The sequence below is a fragment of the Mixophyes fleayi genome, chromosome 1, assembly GCF_038048845.1.
Source record: "Mixophyes fleayi isolate aMixFle1 chromosome 1, aMixFle1.hap1, whole genome shotgun sequence".
NCBI classification, from domain to species: Eukaryota; Metazoa; Chordata; class Amphibia; order Anura; family Limnodynastidae; genus Mixophyes; species Mixophyes fleayi.
In genome coordinates, this window is record NC_134402.1 from 286,817,454 (window position 1) to 286,841,329 (window position 23,876).

Here is a 23,876-nt window from a genome sequence, read left to right on the forward strand (position 1 = left end):
ATAGCTGACAAGTTCATTGTTAATTCTAATTATTGGCTGCCTGTGGTAATAAGAGGTTTCAATTTACCAGTTATAATTTCTTACATAAAATTGATGGGTAATAATGAAACAGTGTGAGGTACTGTAGTATAAATATGCATGTATTTAATGTGTCCTGGATATAGTTGGTCTGAATGACTCACATTTATTCATTCAATCATATAACAGTAAAATCAAGGAATTTTGCACAGGATTTGGATTGTAAAACATATCATCCTGTTTGTTAAGTAGAACATAAAAGTAATTCAGTACTCATTTTTTCCAAATCCAATATGATATCAGAGACTTGGGCATTTAATATATAGGAAATGTGGAAAATACTGAAAATTATACCTCTTATTTATTTTCATAATTGTATCTTAATAGCTTTAAATGAATAAAATTGTCACCTGTAATAGTACTTTTTAATTATCCTTGTTAAACAGAGAGCAAACGAAAGGAAATTCAGGATCTTTACCTGGAGATATAATCCTGGGATTTCCTTTTACCTCTGCTGTCACTCATCCTTACGTAATGGAATGGGACAGTCTATCTCTTCAACATCCCTTTCCTTTAATCTCATTAATGCAGTCTGATAGACTCCTGGAAGAATAGCATTGTGTAGATCGTATGGTTAAGGGGATATAGTTCCCTTTCACCAACATAAAATGTGTGAGAACTATCACAGGCTGAAATCTGACGTAACTGGTGAGTACAAGTGTTGTAGTAACTTTTGTTTTGTGTTATTATTCAATGCACATAATACTATAGTACAGATTGTCTTGTTTCTGTGCTCTCACTGACAAATCCGATCACTGTTGCTGGATTTTGAAGTTGTTACCTGCATAAATACCATCTCTTATACACAGATTACTAACACTCTAACATGTATAGTTTAAAGTTAGTTTTTACCCTTGTGTTACTTTAACAAATTTCAATGGTAGGAATGTTATGGACAGACAAGGAAAACATCAAAGCCACACAGATTGTCCATTCATGATGGATACTTTAACGTAGCTATTTTGAAACCTATATAGCGGTGTAATAAGTAAAAGCTAGTATTGCAAATGTTACAATGAATGATTTTCATTTTAAAGTAATCAGTAGCTTTATTGTGGAAAGCTATGTAGGAGAAATATTTAGAAGTGTGTGATGTTTTCCACTTGTTCATATCAGGTGATCATGCTGGCTCAACATGTTCCATCAGAGGAGGTAGAAAAGTCAAACTGAATCCTATTAAATCTTTCATCTGACCATAGTCCACAGACGTCACACAGCTGGTATTCTGAATGGTATTTACGTCTATTGGGTGTTATGGATTGGAAGGATGTTTACTAAGAATAGATGGGACATATTGTAATATTATGCAAGGATTTACTCATCATTATTTCAGGTAGGCTTTAGGCAATGATAGCACAGAGATTTTGGATAATTCTCCCACTACTGTGAAATGTGAAGATATTAGAAGTCATAGAGGGATTCCATGTCCATGTAAGAGAACAAGGCCACAGGCCGAGTACAGGTCATGAAAACAAAACTGAGTACTAATATCCTTATTATTCAAAGTAGGGGGTGCATTTTTCATTATAATAAAGGAGTAGAATGTTCTTTATTAATAGTACCGGCTTAAAACACAGGCCTTAACTGGTGTTATATCAAGGTTGGCATTATCAGATGGAGTACTTTAGTAGTTTTTGACATGGAAAGTAAATATTTAAATTTTTCTATTAGTATTTTACTAAATAGTTTTGGTATACTCAGAGCGATTACTCCCATGAGGTTAGCAGAGAACCTTTTCAAAGCTGGCACCATCCTAGAAGCAGCAACATGTCTCAACCCACATCCCCGATTGCTCTTGTGGCAGAAGGGTGCAGAAATAGAACTGATAACTAACCAGCCCCAAGATGTATAGGGTCATTGATAGTAGCCAGGAACAGAGAAGCATACAACCTCGCTTCTGTGGTTCATCTAGTTCAGAAAAAGTTTATTCCAGTGCTAAATCTTGGAAGCTCTAGTATAGAATCAAAAAGAGTATAATAGTGTACACCGTGTGGTATGTAGATTGCATTTTAGTAATGAAAGCACTCACCCAGTATTGATAAAATCAATGCTTTAGACCAGCGGTTCCCAAAATGTGTGCCGCGGCTCCCTGGGGTGCCGCGGCGCTGTCACAGGGTTGCCGCGATCGCCCTGGGAATAAAGACAAAGAAAAGAAGAACTTACCGATCATCTAGTGCCGGATCCTCCTCACTGTTCTCACTGACTGCCGGACGTGAAGTCATCACGTCCGACAGTGTCAGTGAGCAGCAGAGAGGAAAGAAGACAGCAGAACATGAGGAATAAGGTAATTAAAGGAACGGACAGTGAAGGGGGGGCAGAGAGAGAGACAGAGAGAGACGCTGAAGGAGGGGAGGGGGACAGAGAGCGAGAGACGCTGAAGGAGGGGAGGGGGACAGACAAAGAGAGACGCTGAAGGAGGGAAGGGGGACACAGAGAGAGAGATGCTGAAGGAGGGGAGGGAGACACAGAGAGAGAGACGCTGAAGGAGGGGAGGGGGACAGACAAAGAGAGACGCTGAAGGAGGGGAGGGGGACACAGAGAGATAGATACTGAAGGAGGGGAGGGGGACACAGAGAGAGATGCTGAAGGAGGGGAGGGGGACACAGAGAGCAAGACGCTAAAGTAGGGGAGGGGGACACAGAGTGTGCTGGCAAATAGGGGGACACAGTGTGTGAGCTGGCAAAGAGGGGGGCACAGTGTGTGATCTGGAAAAGAGGGGGGCACAGAGTATGAGATGGCGAAGGGAATACAGAGTGATATGGTGAAGGGGCGCAGTGATATGATGAAGGGGCACAATGTGATGGTGAAGGGGTCTAAATACATCTCATGTCATTTTGACCCAACTACTTAAAAAAGGGACTACCCGGTAATTTTTTTGGCTTAGGGGTGCCTTGGAAAAATTATGGTGACCCTAAGGGTGCCTCGAACTGAGAAAGTTTGGGAACCACTGCTTTAGACAATCTTATACTGATAACAATGGTGGTTGTTAGACACAACAAAGCTGAATTCCTTGCAAAGTTCCTCAGATACCAGAATCACAATTTCTCTTTTCAGTATTTCACTTGTGTTTCAAAAGAAAAGAAAACATCCTCATAGTGTACACTGTGGGATAATTAAGGGCAATATGAGGTTTAAGTGCTATTGTACTCACCTGTGCCAAAGAAAAAAAAGGGCAAAAAAGTAAAGACTTTTATTGTACAGATTTTCCGTCAGTATTTGTGATTCCACTTGTGTACAGGAAATATATTCTCAAACAAAAATATATGTAAAATTTAATTTGATACACAATTTCATTTTATTGTTTGAAATGGAAATGTTTAAAATATTTAAAAGACAAAATGACGCGTCATGGAGGCTCCCATCCTGCCCACTTGCCTAGGGAGTCTAACAGCTTTTTTTTGTTTTGTATTTTTAAAGTATCTTATTGGGAAAAGAAAGTTTGTTTTTGTTGTACAATAATTATACATTTACATGGTTATTAACTTTTAATGTAAACTCTGTTACATACACTAAGCAATAATTAAAGAATAATTTGTAGCAAGGCAAATAGTAAAAACAGAAATATGTTTCATTTTTTTCATAAATAGTTAACGTTTAACATTTTTTGGAAGTATTCATGAAAGTGTCAGAGCATCTACATCTATTATCACCAACGGAGATTTAAAATAGCGTCAGAAGTTAATATTATATTTACAAGTTCTAAAGCTATTCTTTCTTGAGTAAGCGGAGAGAGAACCTGTACAGGATGTGTTATAGCAAAAAGAACAGGTAATAATGCACAGTACAGCACAATAGTAAAACATGCGTGGTTTCAAAAATATTCTTATTGTACAGTGAATGGGAAGGCTTAGCTCCAAAATAAAAATCAGGTACAGAGTCTATGTTTCTGTAAATAGTAAATTCTGTAGTATATTTAATTGCTTTTCAAATGCCAATTTGGACTGTGCATGCTGCTACTGTGCCTCAGAGAACATGTCTGTATTAGTTGACAATATGACATTTTTGTTTTGATAATCTGCATGTTATTTTGAACCATGACTTTACTCTTCCATACTACACATCTATCTTGCAGTCTTCCATTTGTACATTCCACACAGAGGCAATTACTTAAGTTCAGACAATCTCTGCTTTTGCCCATTGATTGGTATGGACTGAACCCAATAGTTGTCAAGAGAGGAGTCTTAAATACAGGTAATTGTAGAGGGCATTAGCATGAGGCATGCTAGGTTTAATGTAGCAAGTAGTTTAGTAGTAGTTTAATAGTTTGGGTTCGGAACAGGTCTAGTAAGTCTGTACTTTTACACTAATCTAATGAGACAGCATACTCCACTTTTTTAATACAGTGCGATTATTGGTTTAGTGATACAAAGTGATCATCTGTTTGAACAATTAACTTATAGTACTAATTGTTAGGTAGTAAAAATGCTTTATGTTTATTAAACAATACTAGGGAAACCCGTCAGTAGCCGCCTTAAATTAAACTGAAATGTAATGGCAAAATTGCTTTATTAACAGAATTCAGTTACATTTTTATACACTATATTACATGTAGAAATGTTAACAATGGAGTATAATGAATAAATAGCGATATATTATAAATCACTATATTAAAGGAACTAAAGAATTTCTTTATACACTACATTATGAACCTCATTTAGAGTCGGCCGCAAAGACCGTTTTAGGCGCATCCAACAAAAAAAACACTACCACGGAGAAAGCACCAAATCCACCTGCATCTTAGACGCAATTAACACTTGCGACAGCTTGCGACTCACTACGAGAGAATGGGAGGAACGCGGCAGGAGTAAGCAGTTAGCTAGCTGCAGCGACTGCTCGTAGCTCCATAGGGTATTACGAGTGGGAAGCAACTGGGGTTGCTTGCAACTCCTAATACCCTACCAAGCTACAGCACACTCCCACTCCTACACTTCTTAATTGGACTTTGCGTCCGACTCTAAATGAGGTCTAATATGTATAAGTTCTTCCATCGAAGTTAAATTGGTGGACATGGTCAACTTTAATATTGATAGATGCTGCTGTTTTCACTCGGGATAATGCAGCGTAAAGCTCTCTGTGTGTAAACACCGCTTCTGGTAAAAACAGGAAAAACCGTTTGAAGGGTTTGTACTTGACTATTGTTTATTGTCATGGTGAATGCAATAATTACAGGGAAATGCCGTTGTTTAAGCAAGAAAGATAAAGAAGTGTCACTTCGTTATAGATCAATGCATTGTAATAAGATGCATTGTCCTTCAGCCTCCCCACTTAAAACCATTAGATGTAATGTACTGGGATGCATATGCATCACCTGAAATCGTGTTCCATTAACTAAACCTTTGATAGTGTCCATATGCAGAGTTGTAACTGAGGATATTATAGAGATAATGAGTATGTAATGTGAAGGTATTTGTCATAAACAATTCTGCTAAATATGGTGGAACTATCCTATCGGGCAATGAAACCTTTCCATTTTGAGAGCAGTCTGAAAAATGGGCATAATCTCCACTACCAAAAAGTGTAGGAAAAAACAGTTCACACATTGCACGTCCATAGGACTCAAAGAGTAGTATTGTGGTGAATACGTCATGTCCAATGCAAGCAGCGTATCAATTGTTTTTGTTATACAATGATTTAGACAATAATATTTTTGACTGTAATATCTTTGAACTGCGTGCTCTGGGCGACCTGTAAGGATTCCATCATGTCAACGTGTTCGAATACAACCTCTTGGCATGTTTGTTGTAAATAAAGCGAGGATAAGTGAATAATAAAATAACACAGCAGTCCCTGATCAATGTACCCGCAAGATGCATTGGTATATGTGGTTGCAAGAAACTGTCACAGTTTCCACACCACCCAGCAGGTCACATGTTCCAGGTCACCTAGCAGGGCTGCAAATAACCTTTACAGTTTCCAGCCTACCCAGCAGGTCACATGTTCTAGGTCACCCAGCAGGTGCACAAGGAAAGTTCACTAACTGTCACAGTTTCCAGACCAACAGGTACATTGGCAGCTGTCACATTCTCCAGAGGACAATGATAATGCATTGTTGTAAATGGCAGGTGGACGCTTTGCAAAATATCTCCGAAACGATGTAACTGAATACAATACCAATATTTTTCTGCTCAGACAATGGAATCATAGCAAGAAGTCACTCATAAAAGTCGGACTTATGCTATTAATGTATAGATTAGAATATAAAATATAAAAATCACAATTTGAACTTTTTATTGGATTAGTGTGGGAAAGGCATAACTCAGAAAATGACCATGAACAGGAATGCTGTAAGAATGTATCTTACAGCCTAATTAATTTAGAAGATGAACGGATCTTTGACAGCCTGTAATTTAATGTAACCCTGCAATTACCCATATTACCCTATTATCCATAAATGTATATATTTGTTATTATACTTCAGGTAGTATTGAAAGTGTAACAGTCACAGTTATCAACTATCTATCATTTCTACGTAAATGCTACTAATCTTGGTCTCTATATTGGATGTATTTCTCAAGATCTGTAATTTTTCTGTGTGCTTTTTGGGTTGCCAAAATTATATTTGAAAAAATATTTTTATATGTGTTATAATTGCGATCAGAGGTGCTTTTCCCTGTGCTCACATATTCTCACCATAGCCATAAGCATTCATAGATCCATGGTCATTTTCAGCTTGCTGAGTATCATGTGCAAACCCTTCTACCTGTTCTGCCTTGTTGACATCAGCTTCTGACCACTGTTCTTTGGTACCTGGCCTTCTGCTCCTTATACTTATGTTACTGCTTCCTTTCTTTCTGTTTTATAGTTTTGTTGTTTTGAATCTGTCTGAATTTTCATCTGTATTTTTATACTTACAGTTACAGTTTTAATTTGTCAACAAGTCAGAAAAATAATGATAATTTTTTACTTTTTGAACAGTTAATGCTTTGTATTGGTAACATACATGTACTATACTCCAGTACATACAAACATGTACTGTGCTCTGGAACATATATGTAGGTGCTCAGGTTTCTTCCATATCGAAAAACATACTTATTCTCCTTGACCTCTCCGCAGCCTTTGACACCGTGGACCACCCCCTCCTGCTGCAAACCCTTCTCTCTCTTGGTCTCTCTGGATCTGTCCTTGCCTGGTTCACCTCATACCTTGCTAACCGCTCCTTCTCTGTATCAACGTCTGGTTCCTCCTCCTCCCCATACCCTCTCCCTGTTGGAGTCCCGCAAGGCTCTGTTCTCGGTCCTTTACTCTTCTCGCTCTATACTTCCTCACTTGGCGCTCTCATCTCCTCCTTTGGTCTTCAGTATCACCTCTATGCTGACGACATTCAACTCTACATCTCTTCTCCTGACCTTTCCTCCACCCTCCTCTCTCGGGTATCTGACTGCCTCTCCGCCATCTCCTCCTGGATGTCCGCGCGTTTTCTTAAAATCAATATCTCCAAGACGGAACTCATTGTCTTTCCTCCGCACAGACTCCCATCCCACCATGACCTCTCTATTGTCGTCAACAACACCACCATCTCCTCTGTCACCCAACTCCACTGCCTGGGTGTCACCCTCGACTCCTCTCTCTCTTTTGCCCCCCACATTCATTCCCTTGCTCAGTCCTGTCACTTCCAACTACGCAACATCGCCCGCATCCATCCCTCTTTCTCTCTCAGGATGCCACCAAAACTATCATCCACGCACTCATCATCTCCCGCCTGGATTATTGCAACCTTCTCCTCACTGGCCTTCCCCACTCCCATCTCTCTCCCCTCCGCTCTATACTCAATGCGGCTGCAAGACTCATCTTCCTCTCATGCCGCTCCTCCTCTGCCTCCCCTCTCTGCCTCGTCCTACACTGGCTTCCCTTCCCCTATAGAATCCTCTTCAAGCTCCTCACCACCACTTACAAGGCTCTCTCCCACTCTACTGCCCCCTACATCTCTAACCTCTTTTCCATACACACTCCGGCCCGCTCCCTGCGCTCAGCCAATGATCGCCGCCTCTCCTCCACTCTTATCACTTCTTCCCACTCCAGAATCCAAGACTTTTCCCGTGCAGCCCCCCTTCACTGGAACGACCTCCCTCGTTCCATCCGTCTCTCTCCTACTCTGTGCTGCTTCAAACGTGCACTGAAAAATCACCTCTTCCGCATAGCCTACCAACCATCTACTTAACCCCTCATCTCCACCACTCGCTCTCCCTTCTGGCTCCCCTTGTGCCTGATTCTGTCTACCCTCCTTTAGGATGTAAGCTCACATGAGCAGGGCCCTCTTCCCTCCTGTCTCCTAACCTGTTTTTCTGCTACGTGCTTATTGCAGCAGTCTGCCTGGAGTTCTGAAGTATTGGTATTTTTGTTTATTGTTCTGTACTGTTTCACCCTGTATAGTCTACTGTTTGTACTGTGTACGGCGCTGCGGAAATCTTGTGGCGCCTAACAAATAAATTATAATAATAATAATAATTAGAATAATAATACTGTTAATTATAGTGTGTGTGTTTATGTGGTACATAATTTGAATTGCAATCTCCATTGGAGCAAGGACTGATGTGAATATTCTCTGTAATGTGCTGCATAATATGTTTATGCAATATAACAATGCTTAACAATAATAATCTGTAATTCACTTGTGTCACTTACGTTGTGTCTGTTCTGGTACCCTTGCTTGTCGTAGTGAAGTTTCAGGGACTTTGTGTAGTAAGGTCAAGTGGAAATTGATTACTAGAAAATTACACGTAAATAGAATTGGGCTGGTTTAAGCACAAAAAAAGTGCTGTGTTAAGGTCACTGGTTCTCAGCCAATGATTTAGATGTCAGACATATATCCCTATTTTGTTCTTGTTTTTTTATTGTTGCTTTGTCAGTGGTTTGCTTTCACTGTTAAAGTCTTCTGGCTCCTCTGAATATCCTTTCTGAATAAATATTGGTTCTCATCTGATTATACATTTTGGCTTCCTGACCTCAGCTCTTTTTGTTTAATTCTCCATTCTGGTTACCATTTGCATATTTTATTCCTCTTGTCTATTTAGTCCCTGGATCTTCTGCATTCTAAAGCTGGGTACACACTACAGAATTTTCCACCAACTTTTTATGCCGATCGATTTTACATGCGATCGATGGTCCGATCGCTCGGTCCATGGACTGCAAACACACTAGCCTTTTAGATGATAAAGGGAAGAGCGGACGTCCCTTTATTGACTTTTTACAGCTATGTATGTTGTCATGAGCAATGGTTGCAATTTGTCGTGGATCGGTCAGAAGTTTATACACAGTACACAACGGAAACGAGATTGGAACGAAAATATTTACGACCAACCAAATGAGGCGACAATCGTCCATTTGGGCAGACTTTCGACCATCGTGTCACTACACACACTGACCCAACTTTTGAACGAGCGGTCGTATGTTGGCTGGTTGAGCCGATTATTGGACAAACCCTGTAGTATGTACCTAGTTTAACTCTTATACCTCCTATACCAATGTGATTTTATGTTTCTTGTTTTTCCTTTACCAATCCATATGATACAGCTCACCAAAGTGTGGTAACATGGACTTTTGAACCACCTAGATGTTGGTGCCACATCTCATTGCATCAATGTCACATATCTTAAAACAGCTTTGGATGCACCTGTCCTGTTCTCAGTATACATTTTGTGTCACAAATCTCAATACCATGCAGCAATAGTAGTACCATTTTCAAGTTCACAGAAATTGTTAGTAGCTTACATAGAAAACACAATTATATTTCATTAATCATAAATGTCAGTTGCCCATTTGACCAATTTATGAAAATTATTAGTAATTTTTCTTTATTTTTTTTTTACTTTTGTTGTCTTCTATAGCATCTCAGTTTGGGCACCTGCTGCTGTAAATACATCACTCATATATCATTGTGAGCATGTAATTTCTTTTTATCCAGGTGTTTTGAAAGAGCTCAGTCATCATTGCTCAAACAGCAGCAGCTTATAGAAACACTAGGTAATACTGCTAGAGATTACACGCAGAATGCTGGATCTGATGAGCTCAAATATAAGATAGGCTGTGCAGTATAATATTTGGGATTAGAATCCTAATCTCTTTAGGGAAAGGGTGCAGTATCAGCAGAATAAACCTACAGCTCTATGCAGAAAACTGTGGTCAAGTCATTTATTTTCAGCCAACATTAAAACATATATTATTACCTAATTCATCTTAAATCTAAGAAGTACAATTTCTGGTTAAAATTGAAAAAAATGCTACTTTTAATCAACATAAACGCTAATTCTATGATTTAATTGTATGTGTATGTTTTATGTTATGTTACTGCAGAAGTTGGTAGCTCAAGTACTTGTTTACTAGAACATAAATACATTTTATAATACTAGTTTTGGTTTGTCAACATTGAACATGATGATATTTTTTTTTTGCATAAAAGACTTCAAGTTGCCTTGCAATATTAAGTTCAGTGTGCTGTAGTCATATTAACAAAAATGTTCTAAGTTTCCATCAGGGACCATTGTAAGGATTATGCTTAGTCAGGCGTGACGTGTTCTTCCCTTTGCTACCTGTCTCCCTTGAGTGGTGGATTGCTCTTTATTCTGCTTTTGGCATGAAAGATTAACATGCAATAGAGGCCCCCAGTGAAATCTGACCATATCCCTCTACATGTATCTCAGTAGCTGCTCTTCCTGCCTAGTGACAGAGACTAAGTATGCTCGAAAACAAACAAGCAGAATCAGAACATTTTCTGATGTGTTAGTCAAAGATTCACAATTCATTTATTGTGGTATAATGTCTATGTCATCACTCTGATATGGCTTTTAAATTTCTTGTATTCGTACTACATATGTAGACACACAGGGCTGGATTCATGTCCGAATGTAACTTGCCCATAACTTGTGTTTTTAAAAAGAGCACGGAAGTTGAGTATAGTTCTGACCATATTCAAATCAAAGCATATGATTTGAATCAGGGTGCAAGCATGCTCTGCCTAAACTGTACTTGCCTTACATAGACACACAGAACAGACTGCACAAGTTTATGTACAATAAAAGATTAAATAAGAACACATCGTAATATGCAATGTGATCCGAAAATAAAATAATAACTCTTAACAGTATAATAAATTATCTAAAGATTCTTTTTTTAAATTTAAACAAATCATATATATATATATATATATATATATATATATATATATATATATATATATATATATATATATAAATAAATATAATTTACATTAATAAAGATGCTTTCCATGAGTTCTGTACATACATGCATTTTTATATTATATCTTAGTTGCGTACTGTGTTAGTTATAGTGGTACATATATGTGTATTTTTTAATTCAAACACTATCACTATCATCTGGGTTAAAAGATACAGGTGAAAACAAACACACTTATTACAAACACAGGACTTTAATTGGCTGCATCTGCATCGGGACGCCCTTACTGTACATGGCCTAAGTTAGTCCCCCCAATCCTTCCCCACTCCAGGGTCTTTTCCATGCAAAATGTCCCCCTCTCTCTCTTGGGGTTCTCTTTAGTAAAATGGGGTTCTCCCCCTCTCTGGGATTAGGGAATCCTCCCCTCTGTATATGAAGCCACACTGCTGGTTTTATCACAGAACATACCAGGTTCTCCTGGTCACAGTAGTTACACAGCTACTCACAGTTCAGCCAGAATCACATTGTAGCTGACCTCCAATACATATGCAGCTCCTACATCCCTTAGTGCATGCCAGTTGCCTCAATTGCCCCCCTTCTCTCCAGGGGTCTCTGCTCTGGGGACTCTCCCCCTATTCAGGCACACAGTACTTGTCCTTGCGCAGTCACCGCGCTCACACTCCCAGGCAATGCTTAGAGGAGCCTGGGAGGAAGCTCCCAGGTCCCCAGCTACATCTCTTCTCTGTCTGTTTCCCCTGTATCTCCTCTGTATTTCCCTCCCCCTTGCTGACAGCACCTCTTCCTTCTCACTCTGGGGCCTATTTATGAAACTAAAAGGTGTGTTCAATCCCCGAAAACAGATTAACCTCAAAATTCTTATTTACTATCACTGCATTGCAGCAGATATCATAGATATCATAGATATCTGCTGCTTTGCATATCTTTTTGTTTTACTGGGCAGTCCCCATAACAGTCTATGGGGAGTGCTCTGTAATGCTATTTATCAATAAAATAATATCACTTACTTCCCACTTTCTTCTAAAGCTGGCGTACATTATCAAAATTGAAAAGTTTTAGTACTATCAGCTCTGCTCCGAAGAGCAGAGCTGGACAGCGCATGTGTGGAGGGATCACATGATCCCTCCCTGTCACTCACCACTCTCTCTGAAACTGTTTAGTGCAGAGATGTCTGTGCGCATGCCCGAGGTGTTCAGTCGGTGCATGCGCACTGGAGTGAGAAAAGGACTCGCATACTTCCTGTGAAGTGAAGAGGCAGTGGTAAGTATGTTTTCCACTTCACAGGAACAGCAGTTTTTCAAAACTGCTGTTCCTGTGTTGCTTTGTCATAAATATGAGATATCAATGCGATAAGGATTGAAAACTATTTTTCATTTTATGCGGTGGTTGATAAATGTGCCCCTTGGTCTCTATCAGACTGGGCTGGGTTATCAGGTTATCACCATAGCAACCAGCTTGTGCCACTTTTAACACCTAACTTGCCCTCAAGGTGACCCGTCCTGTATTCACTGGGGTGCAGGATTTACTAAAACGCCATTAGGGGGCGTTACACATGCAATTGCATTCATTGGCTTACTGTTCATTTCTGGGCATGCATAGAGTTATTTTACACAAGATATGCTACGCAAATTGACATACATCCGAACATGAATCACAGTCTATATCTCTTCTGGACACAAAGTAACATAAAATAGATTTAGCTACATAAAAAAAACAATTACCACTAATCAATTAAAGCACACTATAATTCATCAAGTTTATTTATACAATAGACCTAAAATACAGATAGTAGGGAATGAAAGAGTCGCTACACATACAATGGCAAAAAGGACAAGTTTAACCACTTTATGTTTGTGCCGGCACTGTCATTGGTTGTGCTCAGATGTTTCTCTTCCTGTGAACTCCAATAGGCAGCTGAAATACAGTAATTCAAGATGTTTCTTAGAAAGCAATAGCTTCTTTTCACCTTGTGTGTACAATTAATAACAGGAGTTTTCAGTTACATATCCATCCATTTGTCCTTCTTAGACACATAGTATAAAAGCCTCTCAGGCAAGAGCACAATCAGTATGGTTAAGTATTTGTGTACTGTTGCAAGGCAGAATTGTGTAATACATCATTACATTGTTCATATTTACATAATCCCTCTTGATTGTAAGCATCACACGGGATAATACACTGAAGTTCAATGTGACAGTAATTGCATTATATTAAGCACTGTTTGTTTAAACATTTGTTTTTTTCAGTTGCTGTTGTTTTAACAAACAAGTAAACGATAGTGTTAAACACTTTAGTGAAATAAACATCAGCCCAAAGAGTGAAATATCAATGTGAAAAACAAATCAACTTGCATTAAAATGTTTATTTTAACTGCAAAGGGATTAGGGAAATGTTTGTGCCGGGTCTTAGAGCTGGCAAATATTGGATATTGCTATTAAATTATGTATTTGAAGAAGAGCTTAAATCTAAGATCTAATTTTTTTACTTCAAAATACTCAATATTACATTTTGCTTCCTTATAATCATTTAATTCTGATGTTTTAGACATTGACCAAAAATAGAAGAGGCTAAATAAAAATGCTATGTCAGCTGAGCTGTCTTTTCTCTATTTTTCAGCACAAATTGAAGTGATACCATGCAAAATTTGTGGAGATAAATCTTCAGGAATCCACTACGGTGTCATCACTTGTGAAGGCTGCAAGGTAAGAGCAAAAGGCAATGTGAGCAAGTGAGTAAGAAAGATAGAATAAACACACACACATAAACACACACACACACACACACACACACACACAAACCATATATACACAAACACACACTTTTTAGGTTAGGTGAGTAGATGCTGATTTTTTTTTTATTTTAAGTCTATTCCTGGTTCGGTAAAGTACTTATGCATACAGAAAAATGATCATTATCTCAAAATATGTTGACTCTTGGTGATGAGGCTGTCTGCGGCAAGTGATAGTGATGTATCTTCATAAGATAGTTCTGACTGTGCATGTGTGCATATAAATGTAACTATGCAGAGAAGTACATTTTTCATGTAAAGTGCTAGATATTTCCATTAACGGTGTTTTTCTGCAGCTGTTGCTGTTTGCTGTACATCAAAGTGGACCTCCCACCAGTAATTAACATTTTCTGGTTGAAGAATAGAATACAAATGGCTTACAATATGCTAAGCATTGCACCTATGTCTTTAGCAAATTTTAGGGGGTGCCAGGATATCATTTTAATTATTGTAAAAATATCAACTGTGATAAGATTGAAGGCCAAGGGAATTTAAAGAAGGAGACATGTTCCTATAGAAATGTCTGCTTATCTGGAAACTGATGTAAAGAACAAAGAATGGGAAAGTCAGAGAGATGAAGGGAAGGGAATTTTATGAATGGTAAATAAAGATGGATGGAGAGAAAAACTTCCATTGTGAGACAAGCACTACAGAAGTACAGACTGCTTTTGCCAAATTTCCTGTGACTCCCGCTAACTCACCAGGTTCCATGTAATAAGGCACATATGGATGATAGATGGTGCATTTCCACTCCTTCCCCCATATTTGCCTTCACTCAACAGCTTACAGGCAGAGTGAGGGTATGTACGTATGTACGGACTGTAGTCTGGTTAATCATTACCTTGTGGCTTATTGCACCTCTCTCTCCTGTCATCCCTGTGCCAAAATCCTCCATGACCTCTGATGTGGCGGAGGTCAACCCTGCTCTCTGATTCTCAGTGTGTCACATTAATGGTGTAAAACTTTCCAAGGGTATTTGCACTCCTGATTAAGGGTTCAGGCTGCCCGCAGCGCCCTCTCGCCTTCCACGCCAGGCTGTGAAACAGTCTGTGAGTGGCAGAAAATTCACGACACAGTGACTATTGACATTTCCTGATATATGTATTTTATGTCTGTGAGATAAACTACTTACAGTTATTCTGGTAATGTTGTAAAGCTATTTTCTGGCAAGCTATTGAAACGTTGAGCAACTTGTAATGATCATCAGGGGGTGTTATGGAATCAAAGGCCAATGTCTAAGAGAATTCTAAACGCAAAAGAAGGGAACTGCGCATCCTCTACCAATTATTCCTATGTCTAATAATTTATGTCACATCAAATGCTGTCAAAAGGGTTTACAGATATTCCCAGTTCCATGTCTAGAATATATGTAAAAGAAATGGCCCAGGTGCAATCATGTGTAGTTAGGGCCTGATTAAGGGTTCTGGCCGCCCTAGGCTAATACGGCCGCAGCCCCCTCCCCCCCCTCCTCCGAATATATAGGTGTATAGGAACACTCCTGAATATGAATGTTCAGGTGTATTCTCCAGCATTCAAATTTAAACAGATTGTGCCATTGTCTCTTACCTGTTCTTGCTCTTCTCTCTTGCAACTTTGTTATCCTCTCGCTGGCTTCTGGAAAGTAGGCGTCCTGTTTTGAAAAAGCAAAAATGTATTAAAATGCAAAATGTTAACAAACCCTGAATGATTAGGCCCTTTAGTTAAAACAAAACACTCCATTATGGCCAGCTAAAAGTACCCCATTGGACAGGCATATATAAGCAATATCTGAATATTTGTTGTCAATCAAATACAAACCTCTACCAGCCCCATCTCACTAATATTTAGTATTCTAGCGATTGCTGAGACCACCCATGTGACCACCACACAATCATGAGATTCTGCCCCCCAAAGCTGCTCTATTTTTTAAATACCCCCTGCAGCCATTTTCCTTAACCACAACCCCCCCCCCACAGCCATTTTCCTTAACCCCTGCTGCAGCCATTTACTTTACCTCCCACCCTGCATCCATCCCCCTTGCAGCTATTTTCCTTACCTCCACTCTGTAGCTATCCCCCCCCCGTCACATTAAAACTCCCCCAGTCACATATATCAGCCCCCCTCCTCTGCCCTCCTTCATACATATCAACCGCTCTCCCTCCCTATAGATTTTCATGGCAGCCCCCCCCCTCCCACCCTATAGATTTGTATGACAGTCCCCCTCTCCCTCCCTATACATACGCATGACAGTCCCCCCTCTCCCTCCCTATAGATATGCAGGGTAGTCCCCCCCCTCACTATAGATATGCAGGGTAGTTCCCCCCCTCCCTATAGATATGCAGGGTAGTTCCCCCCCCTCCCTATAGATATGCAGGGCAGTTCCCCCCCCCTCCCTATAGATATGCAGGGCAGTTCCCCCCCCCTCCCTATAGATATGCAGGGCAGTTTCCCCCCCTCCCTATAGATATGCAGGGCAGTTCCCCCCCCCTCCCTATAGATATGCAGGGCAGTTCCCCCCCTCCCTATAGATATGCAGGGCAGTTCCCCCCCTCCCTATAGATATGCAGGGCAGTTCCCCCCCCCTCCCTATAGATATGCAGGTCAGTTCCCCCCCTCCCTATAAATATGCAGGGCAGTTCCCCCCCCTCCCTATAGATATGCAGGGCAGTTCCCCCCACCTCTCTATAGATATGCAGGGCAGTTCCCCCCCCCTCCCTATAGATATGCAGGGCAGTTCCCCCCCTCCCTATAGATATGCAGGGCAGTTCCCCCCCTCCCTATAGATATGCAGGGCAGTTCCCCCCCCCTCCCTATAGATATGCAGGGCAGTTCCCCCCTCCCTATAGATATGCAGGGCAGTTCCCCCCCCCTCCCTATAGATATGCAGGTCAGTTCCCCCCCTCCCTATAGATATGCAGGGCAGTTCCCCCCCCCCCTCCCTATAGATATGCTAGATATGCAGGGCAGTTCCCCCCACCTCTCTATAGATATGCAGGGCAGTTCCCCCCCCCCTCCCTATAGATATGCAGGGCAGTTCCCCCCCCTCCCTATAGATATGCAGGGCAGTTCCCCCCCTCCCTATAGATATGCAGGGCAGTTCCCCCCCCCTCCCTATAGAAATGCAGGGCAGTTCCCCCCCCTCCCTATAGATATGCAGGGCAGTTCCCCCCCCCCTCTCTATAGATATGCAGGGCAGTTCCCTCCCCCTCCCTATAGATATGCAGGGCAGTTCCCCCCTTCAATTACCTGTAGTTGTGCCAGCATCGCTCCTCTCCTCTGATCAGCAGATAGGAAGTGAAGACATCCTGCTTCCTGTCTGCTGCACAGCAACAGGCAGCCTGGTGATTGGCTGTGTGTTGCTAACCACTGACCACCAATGCTTTTGATCGTCGAGCCCTCCACCCCCCGCGGCGACCCCGTAATAAATACCTGTAGCGCCGCGCCCCCCGGGCCTGGTCAGCCTAGTGGTTGATCAGGCCCTGTGTGTAGTATGGAGAGTAAATATAATGTACCTATTGCACCAGCAGTGAAAAAGGAGTGTGCTAAGAATATATGTTATTAACACTGGTGATCCACACATTGACACACTTCTAACTCACACTGGTAACACACAGCAAACCAGTAACATACACTTGTTAGTAACACAAAGGCGCTAAACCACACCGGTAACACATAATGACACACCAGTAAGTAACACACTGATGATCTACACAATAACACACCCACAATGAATAGAAACACAATAGTGACAATCAGTGACACACACTAGTGACAGGCACATGAAGTGACACTAGAAGGTATGTGAAAGACATTAACCCGTTCGCTGCCAGGAGACGCCCTATATTGAGGTAACAGGGCTTTGTAAGCATTATAGACCACAGAGCTATCACTCACCCGAGTCCTAAGAGATTAAAGATAAAAGATACAAAGTGGAGGGAGAGGAAGAGGAGGTAAAAGTATTCACCGATCGAGAAGATGAAGAGCACTGAGCACGACTTCCATCCAGGACTATCCCGCCGCTATCACAAACAGTAGCGCTATCTGCTCCCTCGTCTGTAATGTCGCGCTGCACATTGGGATATGTAGTTCTCTCCAGTTAAACACTACTTTAATATGCTGCACTGCACGTTGGAATGTGTAGTCCTTTCATGATGCACATGACAGGCAATAGACTGGTGGCGGGCAGGGTGATATTAGTCAGTGTTATCAATGGGTCTACAGCACTATCAGGTAACGCAGGCTGGAGCGCTCTTCCTCCTCCACTGGTAAAATGTTGTCATAGAGGCAGTAGGGGAAGGTGGGTACACCCCGGCGATGATCAGTAGTGACCGATCAGGTGGCAAAAACCTTGCGCCCCCATAAATCATGCGCCCTAGGCAGCAGCCTAGTCAGCCCATTGGTTAATAAGGCCCTGGGTATTTGTATGATATTCTTAACATCTGTTTTTTTCTTTATCTACTGTAAGGGAAACTGATATAGACACCTTTGAAAAACCTTCAACATTTTCATACAAGTCCTCTAAATTTCTAGTTATGCACCCGATGGACCATAGTCATCATTATAATATGTTTACTAAATGTAATTTATTTGCTTTTTACACATTAATTTACATCTAAAACCCAAAAACTGAAAACAGAACTGCATTTTATATACAAAATAGGAGGAAATGTACAGTGCAGTTGGTCAGTGTTGAAAAATGGGGACATTTCAAGGGACAACCCTTTAAAATCTGGAACATGGGGACAATTGGAAACTACATGGATGTGATTTCTAGTATGCGTCTATAGGTAATGTACCATGTTTCATGTTCTAGGGGCTGAATAAAATGTTCATTATCAGTTATTATACTATTTTCTTGCCCTACATACTCAACTCAATTGTTGGCAGAGTCAGAGGAACATGGTACGCCATGCTTACTGGGCGTTGCCTCCAGTCTGCTTGCGTCAATTTTGTTTTCGGACACCCCTGTACTCTTGAGAGGAGAACGGGGGCACTGGATCACGCGTGGGGGTTTAGGGGGAACGACGTACACATAGTGGCACCCCTTCTGCACATGCACAGCGAAGCACCGGATGGGGTTTCGTGGCATATGTATGTAATAAGAATGTCCATAAATCATGTATATATTAGAGGTATATTTTCCAATGAACTTTTGAAGTAAAACTATTGATTTTGAAAGATTGAAGATTCTCTGAGATTAAAGCCAAATTGTTACATTGTTACATTATAACGGTATGTGCAGCATTGTAAAAAAAATTGCTCTTCAGTGAAAATAAAGTAAAGATAAGTACAGAAATGATATGAAAAAAAAGGTAACACAAAATGAATCACAAAAGTATGGTTTGTTTGGTATAATAAGAAAAGAATGACAATTTTATTAAAAAAGTGAAAGTCAAAAAGTTTAGTAGCAATCAGAAGAGTATCAAAGATGTAAATCCTTTTAGGGAGATGCACCTTTAATAAGTATTATTCAGATAGATTTGAAAGTAAATAGACAATTCCTGAAAAATATTCAGCCAAAAACATTCTAATAGTAAGTATACAAATATAGAGAAATAAATAAGCAAACATATTAAAGTTAGAGGACTACGCCAAATAAATGGATTTTGCTACTCTTACACCATCCAGGTCCTTTAACCGATGTTTCTCCAGTCATTTAGTTCTGGAAAAGTATAAAGGCAAACAATGCTGCATGTTAGGTTGCCACTGCAGCTAAGTGAGCAAACTGTGGCAGACATCCAATCAGCAGCAATAGCAGTGAGCAGCATGTACTGTCAAACTTGCCCAGTCTGTAAGGCCTATGGCAAATGTCCCATAGGCACTCTGTATATGTAGATATTTTATAGTCTGCGCTTATACGATATATATTCCTGCATCACTTCATTAACCACTTTGTCTACCCCTATGCCATTCTTTGGCTCTAAACTCAACTACATTCCACCTGTAGATAGGAAACAAATATAAATAGTTCAAACCATTTATAATGGTTTAAAATACATAAATAATACATTAGTAATGTACATATCTCTTTTTTTACCAGCCCATGGTTACTTTATTTATATCTCTGTACCCCTACCACACTAAACCCAGCCAGATGTAACCTTTCCTTGGAGAAGAAGTAGACAATTTAAACCAGCATATCAGTGTAGGCCAACATAACACTTAGGCTCATGCTATTAGGAATTATATTCTATGTTCATATCCACAACATTTAGCCTGTGGGGGGGATGCAGTTAGGTTGCTTTGATCCTATGTATGGAGTGGCTGTACATATGGGGCTTAAGTCATTAAGGAGAGCAAAGGGAAAAAAACAGTTAATTTGATCCTGGGCAAACAATGTTACAATGCAAGGGGTGCAAATTAGTTTATTATTTTGCACACAAATACTTGATAACTTTATTTTTACACTGAAATTTAAAGTTGATCTAAGACATCCCCTACCCCAACTATAAATCTATCCCTACATTTAAAATTTACCTCCCCCTCCAATGCAACATGGTTTTGTCAAGGAGCAAATATACTCTTTTCTTATGGTTTACTTAATGGCTCAAACCCATGGACTTTAGAAAAAGTAGAAACATATTATGGATGGAAAAAATAACATTGGAGCGTCAATTCAATAATGTATGCTTTCTTCCCTGTGCATAGATATTTAGTGTAGGGATCATGGATCCTATAAGGATGCATGCCTAGGATCTAAGAATCTTATTGTAGTCTGTATATGTTTTCTGATCATCCAGGTTCTCCTCAATTGTGACGTAGAACAACCTGTAGTCAATCAGATAATCATAATGTTTATAAACACAAATTGTTTACTTTTATTTATTGGCATCTGATTTTCTTTATAGAAATTATAGCCCATCAAAGTAGAATCTAATCTAATCTTAGTCACTAAGCTGTATATTACCATTATATTATCACTATTGATAGTGAGATTTAATTGTTTTAATTGATTGTGTTTACAGCCACTCTAGATTTGGACGTGCAGCATCATATGTACTGTAAAGTTTACAGTTTAGCACCTTTTACATACTTATAACAGAATCTAGGTCAGTTTTCTTTTCTTTTGATGTAGCCTGATTCGGAACTGTTATAACAGTTACTTCCTCTGTGTGTTCTCTGTGTGCTCTTTTTGCATCACTACCTAATTGCCTAAATCATGCAATAATTGTGTAGTACAAAACATAGCCTTATTTACCCTTCACAAAGCTATGTGCTCTAGGCTCCTCCAGCAAAGCCTTGGAAGTATCACAATAAAAGTCAATGACACACTTTTCAGGAGTAAACTCAATGACGGCAACATAAAGTATTAAAGCTAACAAGCAAAGCCATGTAATTGGGAGAGAGGGAAAACAAGTAGTACCACTTAAACTGATGGTGTATTAAGGAGCAATCTGTAAAATGGCTTTATAAACAAGAAAGGGCTAGAGGAAATGTAAAACTGTTAGAACTGTTATAAATTGGAGGAGGCTTGATTATTAAGTTAATATAAAGTGAGATGTAACAAACTTTAATACACCATAAGGTCATGTCAAAGTTAAATTGTCTCCCAGTTGCCTGGGTTTATCACAGATTAGGAACATTTGCCAAGTAAGTGTTGCTCTATATCACAGTGTAGTGGTTTATTAGGTGAATCAAAATGTTGTATTAAAAGTTTTTACTGCACTAGGCCTTGGCGAATAAACAACCCCCCTCCCTCCCCAATCAGACAGTTTTGACTGGGTACATGGTTAGCTAGACAGTGCAAACCACAGAGCATAAAGATAATACTAATGAAATCAGTAATGAAAGTAAAAATAACATAATTTCTCGGGGAAACTATTGCACCTGAGGATGACGCATTATCTTTGGAGAACAACTATTCTGTTATGTTTTAAATTGATTTCAGTTTATACTTCTTCCTGTCACAATTTTGCACCCCGAAAAGTGTTGCACCAACCCAAAAGCCTTGCTCCCTAGGCTACAGCCTAATCAACTTATTGGATAACTAGACCCTGGCAAGGTTTTGACTTGTTCCTGGTTTTCATCTTTTGGGCCTGTTGCATTAATTTAAATTAAATTGATTACATTTTTATAAGTTTTATCTTTTCTGACTGTCAGTTAATGAGTGATCAGTCCTGCTTTATATTACATGTAAATGTTATAATTAGTTGGTGTTATAAAGCACAAGAATGGAAATTGTTTAGAATTATTTGGCCATTAATGAATACACATGTGCTGCTGATAGGAGATACACTATTACGGCTGTATCTAAAGCATTAATGGACAAAATGGGGGTCCTCACATGCAGCCCTCTAATCAGGGGTGGATTTACCACTAGGCAACCTAGGCAATTGCCTAGGGCCCAGCGGTCCCCAGAGGGCCCTCCCAGGGCCGGCGGTGAGACCACCCTTTAAAAATGGGCCGCTACTTATGGACCAGTGCTATATGCTTGCTACCCCAGGCTAAAGTCTGCCAGTCAGGGAGGGGGCCCAACCCAGTATCATGCCTAGGGCCCCATGAGGTCTAAATCCGGCTCTGCCTCTAATCACCTGCAGCCTTCAGTTCTTTACTGCTTTATTGTTGGCAGAATTGTTATAGCAGGTTTGACACTTGTTTAAAACATATGCTGATGTGTAATTATCGTGTATTTTTATTTGATTAAATGTATTGTTTTAACTTGTTACTAAGATTAAGGGTAATGTGCGGCCCTTATGAAGGTTAGAGGGCCACACCCCACGGCCCCTGATGTGTATCAGGATGCCTATCACTGATATACAGCAATGCCCATGATAGTTCACTGAAATTTGGCAGGACTTACCACTGGAGGAGAAAAAGAGGACTTGTCATGAACAGTTATATATAATAATTCACTAAAGCTATTTTTCTCTGCAGTTGTCTTGGTGTTGCAGGCATTAGAAATTCTACAAACTAAATGACAAGTTTTCTTCTCTTGTAAAAGGAAAAGAGTCTCAGAGTCTCAGATCAGAATGGGGACCTGCACTGCTCACTCTTAGTGATGACTAAAAAGTTATTCCATGATGTGATACAAGGTGCATAATGGGTTTTGAAGAACCCCAAACTGCATTATAAAAATGAGCCCAGTGCTTTCCAGCACTGGATCTGGGAACGAACAGCTGAAGCAATAGGTAATTATAGAAGTAACAGTCCTCTCTGATTAGAGGAGAATTAACTGCTTATGGACTAGACAAATTCATATTAAACAAATGCCTAGCACGTATAGCTACTTCATCAGTGTATATATACATAAAGCCTCTTTATAATGCATTGCTTCTTCCTTGGATCCACCTTCCTTCTGTGCCAGAAACCCCTGAAGAGATGAATGTTATACCCAAGAGGACCTGATTTGCAGAGGTGGCACCAAAGGTTCATCTGTCACACCTGACACCCACCATATTATCTGTAGCAGAATGACACAACAAAATTCATCACTGCTATCAGTTCTTGTGGGAGAGCAATATTTTTATTTTTCAGATGTCCTTTGGATGGAGACAGGTGCGGCTGGGCCCTGGGGCCGGGGGACAGATGGCAACCCCCCTCCCCGGGCCGGACACGATAAAGTCTATTTTGACCCGGTCCCTGTACTGGCCCAAATCTCTATTACTTTGTGGCTGGCCCCTCCTCTGGGACCAGCCACAATCCATCATTGACCGTTACCCGCCTTCCCTTATCTCTCTCCTCCCTCCCCGGTGTCACATGGGACGTGCACCACGTGACAGGTGCCGTCCCATGTGTGAAGATCAGCGCGCGCGAATGAAACAAGGTAAGTGTTGTGTATGTGTGTGTGATGTTAGTAAAGTGTGCGTGTGTGAGATGTCAGTATAGTGTGTGTGAGATGTCAGTAAAGTGTGTGTGAGATGTCAGTATAGTGTGTGTAAGATGT

General features: G+C 40.2%; 1 protein-coding gene across 2 annotated transcripts in view; it reads left to right on the forward strand.

Annotated features, from left to right (window-relative positions):
* RORB (RAR related orphan receptor B) overlaps nt 1-23,876 on the forward strand; it is a 184,876-nt gene that overhangs the window by 121,475 nt on the left and 39,525 nt on the right. The window contains exons 1-2 of one of the 2 annotated variants that reach the window (XM_075210988.1): nt 613-726; nt 13,843-13,928. In XM_075210988.1, the coding sequence (XP_075067089.1) occupies nt 687-726; nt 13,843-13,928 (126 nt within the window). In that variant the 5' untranslated portion in view covers nt 613-686. Of the gene's footprint in view, nt 1-612; nt 727-13,842; nt 13,929-23,876 lie in introns of those variants that run through there. The other variant, XM_075210989.1, reaches the window with a different exon arrangement.